This window comes from Wyeomyia smithii, chromosome 3 (genome assembly GCF_029784165.1).
Source record: "Wyeomyia smithii strain HCP4-BCI-WySm-NY-G18 chromosome 3, ASM2978416v1, whole genome shotgun sequence".
Taxonomy (NCBI): Eukaryota; Metazoa; Arthropoda; class Insecta; order Diptera; family Culicidae; genus Wyeomyia; species Wyeomyia smithii.
Window position 1 is genome coordinate 271,686,972 of NC_073696.1, and position 8,450 is coordinate 271,695,421.

Consider the following 8,450-nt stretch of genomic DNA (forward strand, 5'->3'; position numbering starts at 1 on the left):
TTAGCTACGAAATGCCCCAAAAGCTAAGCCCAGCTGTTGTGGACAACATTTTGTTAGATCTGAACGAGCGATGGCGCAGAGGCTATCCCGATGAGCAATTAATCAAAACTAATAAAAATTATAACGAGTCCAAAAGCAAGGAAAGATCTGTCCAAACTCGAAGGAAAACGGTATCTTTCAACGACCATCCTCGTTGATTTAAGTAATGCCTTTTGTTAAACTAAATTGAAAGAAAATATGGCGGAAAAGACATACCATTAGAGATCATTTTCATTAGATCACACAAATATCTGGAAGTAGTAGGTACTAGATAGAAACCTATACTTTGGAGGTCATACTAGAGAGTTCGAGAGTAAACTAAACGACCGTCCACGACCGAAGTTCCATGGAATACTGGTCAACGATTAATAGTAATGCAGCTAAAACAAACATAAAATCGATCACCTATAGCTATGTGTACTGGATTCTAAAAAAGCGAAAACAATTCCATGTCAGCGAATGGTACGAAGAATATGGAACAGAAAAAGGGAAAATACATAAAACAATATAACGAAGTGCACAACTCGACCTTTGATAACTGAATAACCCTGCAAATGACAATTGTTAGAACAACTAGTTTAAGCTGATTCATGGATAATTTTATTTAATTTATTTCATGAATGAAATCGAACATTAACAACTAAATTTTATTACCACCGAAAACTGGAACCAGTTACCCGTCAGTTTTCTGCATTGCATCCTTGTATCTTTGTAGCTCGATTCCTTCCCAGTTCGAGTGTTCAACTTTTTTGAAAACGTTGAAAAGGCAAAACACAAAAGATAGTTTCATTTTTATCAATAGAAAGCTAGATCGAATACTTCTTGTTCAGATATTCCAACACACTCCGCTCCTTGTCATTCAATCCATTGAAGAAAGCATCCAAATTCATTGCAACCAAAGATTCAGTTTGCATCCCACACAAAAACGTTGCTGGACCCTTCATCTGTATAAAATGGTACATGGCTAACTTTCCCAGTTCGACACCATTTTCACGACAATAGTTGCTGGCTTCTCGGCGAACCGTCTTCGTTTGTTCTTGAGCCGGATGCCATGCTGGAGGTCCTGAGTTCGTGAACAAGCCCATACTGTGACCAGCAGCACAGATCACCGCCAAGTTGTGTTCTTAGAAAAACGGAAAGAAGTGGCTCAGCGTGTCATCGATCAACGTGTTTCGAGAGTAGGACAACACAGTATCAAAACGTCCGGGTGCTCGCGAAATCGCTTCCTTTAGAACGTCGATCGGGTAGGCTGATATTCCGATGTAACGAAGCTTACCTTCTGCTCTCAGTTGCTCCAGAGCGGGTAATGTTTCGTTGATTATTACGTTCAAGTTAGACGCAAATTCTATATCATGTATCTTTCAAAAGAAAAATAATGGTGTAATTTTTCTTCACATTCATCAAATGAACAAACCTGAACAACATCTAAGCGTTTTACACCAAGTAGTTTCAAGCTTTTCTCGACACTTTCGCACGTTTTTTTCGCGCTATAGTCAAACATATGTTTGTAGTCAAACTCGTAGCGACCCACTTTTGTTGCTATATAGTAAGTCTGACGCGGAATATCCTTAAGAGCGACACCAAGAATTTCTTCAGAGCGACCTTGGCCATAGTACGGAGCAGTGTCAATGTAGTTGATACCACTTTTCAGTGCCAAATGCACCGCTTTGACTCCGTCAGTTTCACCCAAGTTGCTACGAATAAAATGTATTATGATTTTGTTATAAATTTTGTACGAACTTACCCGAAAAGCTTACTCAACGTTGCTGTTCCGAGTGATATTTCCGATACAACTAGGTCGGTTTTACCGAATGGATTATATTTCATCCTATTGATGCCGGCCTCATCGTGGAAACCTTTCACAAAAGTGGCTGGTAGTTTCGGCTCCATTTCGCGAATGATTCTGTATCGGCTATCACTGCCTGACTGTTTTTTAAATAGTCACTCTAATTCTTATCAATCTATTTGTATTGTCAATTGTGTGTGTGTTTATATTTAGTTTCTCTTTGGTTTGTTTGCCGTATCGTTGATTATGTTCCCCTTCGATTTAAATATATGGCGTCTGTGAAACCAACTTATTAGTTGCTAATTTTCAAATCCAAGGGATGTGTTTCGAATAAATTAAATGAAATTAATTCAATCTATCGGATGAGTCGCTCTCAAAGTTTGCAGTGAAACTGCTAAGCTTACTAAAAAAAAAGTTGCATTCGGTTGTTGCATGTTGCGAATGTTCTCATAGTTGTATCGCATTTAAGTCAAGTCTGTTAGTGTCAAGTTAAGTTAATGTAACATCTCTCAGTTTAAAAGAAGTGAACGTTTCCATAACATAAATCACACAATGCACATTTTTATTCTTCCAATCGAGATGTTTTACTAGATACGTTACATTCAAATAGGAGCCTAATTTTACCTGACATAATTACTATAAATATTTGAAAGGCCATAAAGCATGATATTAGCATCGGTATCGACGCAAAAATCAGGAACGCATTTCGCGCCAACTTAACTAGTAATTGGCTGGCAACTTTGCAACATACAGCGGAGCTCGTTCACTCCTATTCGAATTAGAGTGAGAAGTACCCTTTCTTAACCTAAAGCTTGGTATGCTGTTTGTTTGCGCGCGTAATTACTTTAGTTCAACACCTTGGTTAAATTGCAAAATAAAGTGTGAGTGGAATCGAGATTGATACGTGCGTACTGCATGCCAGTGTATTTCGAACTGATTACCTACTAATTCTCTACATATAATTGCTCTTAACGGATGAAGTTGGCTCTCACTTTATCACAACATGGGAGATTTGTTATCTTCTGGATTAAATTAGAGATGTTCATAATTCCTACACTATTCGATATTTTTGTTAAAACATAAGTCGGCCGCCTTGGAATCTTATAGATTACAAATTTAAATGTCTCCTACTCAAACTATTTTAATTGCGTTAGCTAGAGGTAATTTGGTTAAGTGGACTGTATTTCATGTTGTAAATTGTTGATCGGTGACGTTCTCCCTTCATGTGCCTTCCAGTATACTAATGTTGCGATGCCGGTGTGTTCACATTATCAACTGCAGAATTCTCAATCCCTCTTGATGATGGTTTTCGTTCTCTGGAGAGGAAGCCCCATGGCCTCCACACACGCCCCTCGGCGTTGTTAATCCGTGTCGGGTTTACTGGATGTGCTGACGTGTTGCTGAGTGTGATGCGTGTGATATGCTTCCTTCGGTTCAGTCGATGAAGGCATGTAACATTGCTTCAAACGAAGTGTCGTAAGTCGATGTGCAGTGCGGAAGCATTAGTTGTATCCGAAGCTCCCAAGCCGAGATGAGATATGACTGAGACAAAACATTACATTAACTTTTTGAATTATTAAAAAACACTTAACTTAACTGGACTGCGGAGGCTTATTTGCCTCCGCCGTTGGAGGAGCCGCTGTCTCCTCTTTAGATGAAAAATTGTCACGAATCGGCAGCACGCAAATTTTGGAAATTGCTCTAGTATAACTACCGTCCTTTGTTTTTACCTTGACAACTCGTACGTTTCCATCAGGTCCCCTTCGAATTTCTGTTACTCTTGCTAACAACCATTTCAACGGTGGAAGATTTTCCTCCTTGATAACAACCATAGTGCCCTCTTGAATATTATCTCTTCGACGCGTCCATTTCGTCCAATTATGCAGATTCTATAAGTATTGTGTTGACCACCTTTTCCATATCACCTGCATGAGAGCTTGTGATCTCTGCCACACTGACAATCTATTTTCGGGAATCTCTGCTAAATCGGGTTCAGGAATTAAAGTTAGCGGTCGTTGAATCAAAAAATGCCCTGGTGTCAACGCTTCATAGTCATCTGCATCGTTGCTGATAGGATTGAGCGGTCGAGAGTTCAAAATTGCCTCAATTTGAACTACGACCGTTTGCATTTGATCATATACGAGAACATGCAAGCCAATGGTTCGTTTGAATAAGGTCTTGAACGATTTCACTGCAGATTCCCACAGTCCTTCAAAATTTGGTGAACGCGCCGGAATGAATTGAAATTCTATAGCGTCATCTGCTGATTCTTTTACAACATTGAATTGAAATTTTTGGTTGCAGAATAATGTACGGAGTTCGTCTAACTCTCGTTTCGCCCCAACAAAATTCTTTGCGTTGTCGCACATGATTAAATTTGGCTTACCGCGCCGAGACGAAAACCGTCTTAAGGATGACACAAATGCCTGGGTTTTAGATCAACTACTATCTCCAAATGGATTGCCTTAGTGACTAAACAAATGAAAACAGCGACGAAGCATTTTACTGGCTGACAACGGCGATACGGGTAGGTTATTAAGAATGGACCACAGTAATCAATCCCAACTCTTCTGAATGCCGTGCATGGAGTTACTCTTTCAGAAGGAATATCGGCCATAATTTGATCTAGTGCCTTGGGTTTTGCACGAAAGCAAGGAACGCACTCATGAATTACCTTCCGTACAAGGCTTCTGATGTAAATTGGCCAAAATCGCTCACGCGTCATTGATATCAATAGTTGTTGCCCGGCATGAAACAGCTTTCGATGATAATGTACCACAATGATTTTTGTCAACGGATGTTGTGGATCTAAAATATAAGGATGCTTACGACTCGCAGAAATACTAGCATTTCGTAAACGTCCTCCAACACAGAGGACGCCTTCTATAATGATCGGGTTGAGGGATTGTATTCTTGATGAATCCTGAACACAGCCCCGTTTTGTCAAGTCAGCAAGTTCCTGGGGAAAACTTTCTTGTTGAGCAAGCTTCACTAAAGTTACGAGAGCTTCATTGAGGTCGGTAGTTGTCAGCAATCCGAGTCGTCTACAATTGCGGTTTGTCTTTCGAGCGTTGAATTGAAAGCGTTTCACTATCGCTGCGAGCCGTATCAGTTCCGTGAACGACGATCTTAATCCGAAAAATTCACTGGGAGGAGTGCTCTGAAGAGTTACCGTAACGCAGCTCTCTTCCAACTCTGTTACATCAAGTTCCGACTCAATAGTTGCTTGTGTTCTGGGCCACTGAGCTTCATCCAATAAAAGCCATTGGGGTCCGTTGAACCACATTGTTTGATACTTGAGTTGTGCAGGGGTCATACCACGAGAGATTACATCTGCCGGATTTTCAACTCCTGCAACATGTTTCCAAACACCATGTCTCGTGATATGCTGAATTTCAGATACTCTGTTTGCCACAAACTGCTTCCACCTGGATGGCAACGAGGACAGCCAACATTTGACGATCATTGAATCAGTCCAAAGGAACAGCTTCCCGGGAATCCGCAAACCCTGCATAACCTTTTCGTACAAGTGAGCGAGTAGCAAAGCGGATGATAACTCCAGTCGTGGAATGGTTTGACGTTTCTTTTTCTTTTTTGGATTGTCGAGAGGATCGACCCGTGATTTAGAGGTCACCAATCGCACTACAATCGCCCCACTCTTTGTTACTGTTCTCAGGTAAATACATGCACCATAAGCCTTTTCAGAAGCGTCACAAAACCCGTGAAATTCCACGTAGTCAGTTCCTCCGCCGACACCGATCCATCGAGGCACTAAAATATCGTCTAATGCTGCCAAATTGCGTCGATATTCTAGCCAATATTCTTGCATTTCATGAGAAATTGGATCGTCCCATGAGCACTGAAGTTTCCATAAATTTTGGATGAATAGTTTCGCTTGAATGACAACCGGGCCAACGATACCCAAGGGGTCAAATATTCGAGAAGCGTCGGAAAGAATCATTCTTTTAGTGATGGGAGTGTCGTTTTCCCATTTTGGTGTGCTAAATCGAAAACTGTCGGTATTTGGTTCCCAAACTAGTCCTAGCGTTTTAATGGTCGCACTGGACGAATCTATTTCCAACATGGTTCGTTCATCTCTGAGGTATTCTGGCACATTCTGCATCAACTCTTCACTGTTTGAGTTCCATTTTCGAAGTGAAAATCCAGCTGACTGTAGAAGATCAATCAACTCCTCTATCAACAGTTTTCCTTCTTCCACAGTATTGACGCCTGACATCATATCATCCACATAGAAGTCTTCTTTAAGTACTTTAGCAGCAGCAGTATGTGTTTTGGTTCCTTCTTTAGCTAACTGTTGCAGGCATTTCGTGGCGAGATATGGTGCAGAAGCAGTGCCATATGTAACAGTGGTAAGTTCAAAAATTCGGATGGGCACGTCGTTCGAATCTCTCCAGACAATCCGTTGTAAAGGTTGGTCAGCTGCACAAACGCGTACCATGCGATACATCTTAGCGATATCTGCTACAATTGCTAGGCGATGCGTACGAAAACGTAGAGAAATGCTGAGAAGGTCTTCTTGGACAACAGGCCCAACCATCAATCCATCGTTTAAAGAAATACCCGTAGAAGTGCGACAGGAAGCATCAAAGACCACTCGAAGTTTTGTGGTAGTACTTTCAGGCTTCAAAACAGCGTGATGGGGAAGGTAGTATGTTGTGGGCTTCATTTCATCCTCTTCTTCTATGGTTATCTCCTTCATATGAGCAAGATCTATATATTCATTGATAAATTCAGAGTACATTTTTTTTAACACCGGATTGGTTGCAAAGCGCCGCTCGAGTCCCATGAAACGTTTCAAAGCGCTTGACCGTGATTCACCGAGCCTGCTTAGGACAAATTCCTTCTTCGGTAAAGTCACAATGTATCTTCCTTGTGCGTCTCTCACTGTAGTTTGTTCGAAAAATTCTTCGCATTCCGACTCTTCGACCGATTGTTTACTGCTGCTTCGACATGTTTCTAACTCCCAAAATCGGGTAAGTTGCTCTTCGATGTGCGTTGTTGTACATGTGTGTGCAAGAGAATAAGATTGACAGATAGTATCATTAGGGACTCGACCAGACACTAACCACCCCAACAAAGTTTTCTGCAAAGTAGGGCCTGCTGCGGTGGCCTTTTGACAATCTCTTTCTAGCAAATCCATATAATATTCAGCTCCGATGATCAAATCAACTGGCCCTGATTTATTGAAAGCGGGATCAGCCAGAGAATCGTGATCTGGAAGATTCCATTCGCAGATATTACTATAAGCCGTCGGTAGCGGAACGGTAAGTTTCGGTAACACGTAAAATTGCATCTCTTCCATGAATGATGAAATCGCATTGGATCTCGCACGTACTTCAGCACAAACAATTTTAGTCGAGATAGATCGTGATTGCCCAATGCCTTGAACAGATAAGTACGAGGGAGTTACGTGTAACTGGAGCCTTTTACAAAGATCCTTGGACATCAAGCAATGTTGAGAGCACGAATCCAACAGTGCTCGCGCCAAAACCGGTTTTCCAAACCGATCCTTGATCGTTACAAGCGCCGTTGAAATTAAAATGTTTTGTGTTGGTGTAATGGGAAGTGCGACATAGTTTTGGCTCGTGGAAGGCATGTCAGTGTCAGGCGTATTGTCGGAGTGTTGCGAGTTGGCAGTATTTTCAGAATGTGCTTGTTGGCTCGGATTGTTTTGTCCGGATTGCGAGTGTGTAGGGTGCGGTTCTGATATAAGAGGTATTGTTTGCAAGGACGGAACGGAAGATCTGGGATACCCATGTAACATTGAATGATGTTTCAGTTGACAATAACGACGTGCTCCTCTTTCACAAGCCCGCGAAAAATGACCAGATCGAAGACAGTTTCTACATAATTTATTTTTGATTACACTTTCCATTCGTTCTGAGACAGTCATTCGTTGGAACATTGGACACTGGAACGCCGAGTGCCATGAGTCACTACAAAATGCACATTTGTTCATCGATGTCATGGTAGCGTGACAAACTGTTGATCTTGACAATCGCTGCTCTGATTTGCTTGAGGATGCTACTGGTTCCACTGACCGAAGTACATCGCAATGGCACCGAAGAAACGCCATTATTGCTGAATAGCTTGGAACATCCTTCGAATTGTGGTGAGTCTCCCACTGACGAAGTGTAGCATTATCTAATTTGGAGCAAACCATGTAGGCAAGGATAGTGCTCCAACTCGACGTATCTTGACCAATCTTTTCCAACATTTGCAAATTTTTCTCGAAGTCGGTTAAAAGATGGTTGAGTTGTTCGTAACTCTTTTTTTTCAAACCCTCCACAGAAAACAGTGCATCTAGGTGTGCCTTAACAATTAGTTTTTTTTTTCAAACCGATTTTGCAATGCCGTCCATGCTATACTGTAATTAGCTGCTGACAATCCTATTGAGCTTATCTCCTGAAGCGCACCGCCAACTATAGCTGATCGTAAATACGTAAAGCGGTCCATGTCTGATAGCTGGGGATTATTGTGAATGAGGCTTTGAAAGGAGTCACGAAAGGGTACCCATTCAAATATCTTCCCATTGAACAAAGGAAGTCGGATTTCAGGTAGCTTAACCTTGGAGAATTGTGGTTCTGTGCCATCTGATGGTGCG

The 8,450-nt window shown here is 41.5% G+C and overlaps 1 protein-coding gene across 3 annotated transcripts; it reads right to left on the reverse strand.

The window, feature by feature from the left end:
- Nucleotides 1-569: 569 nt before the first annotated feature.
- LOC129732338 (uncharacterized) lies at nucleotides 570-7,234 on the reverse strand. Of its 3 annotated transcripts, none has more exons than XR_008729239.1 (4): nucleotides 1,784-7,234; nucleotides 1,454-1,733; nucleotides 1,316-1,397; nucleotides 570-1,162 (listed from the first exon to the last, which is right to left on the reverse strand). XR_008729239.1 is itself a non-coding variant. In XM_055693149.1 (4 exons), the coding sequence occupies exons 1-4, from the start codon at nucleotides 1,927-1,929 to the stop codon at nucleotides 846-848; spliced, it is 825 nt and encodes a 274-aa protein (XP_055549124.1). In that variant the 5' UTR covers nucleotides 1,930-4,201; the 3' UTR covers nucleotides 570-845. The 3 variants fall into 3 exon arrangements, 1 of the variants encoding a protein (XP_055549124.1); XM_055693149.1 differs by having other exon boundaries at nucleotides 1,784-4,201; XR_008729238.1 differs by having other exon boundaries at nucleotides 570-1,397.
- Between the last annotated feature and the right edge of the window lie 1,216 nt (nucleotides 7,235-8,450).

Excerpts from the sequence above, each read along its gene's own strand:
- LOC129732338 (XM_055693149.1), bottom strand. The coding sequence starts at position 1,929 with ATGGAGCCGAAACTACCAGCCACTTTTGTGAAAGGTTTCCACGATGAG. Across the intron at positions 1,398-1,453 it reads AACGCTTAGATGTTGTTCAG|ATACATGATATAGAATTTGC; the intron begins GTTTGTTCATTT and ends TTCTTTTGAAAG. Across the intron at positions 1,163-1,315 it reads GGAGCAACTGAGAGCAGAAG|AACACAACTTGGCGGTGATC; the intron begins GTAAGCTTCGTT and ends CGTTTTTCTAAG.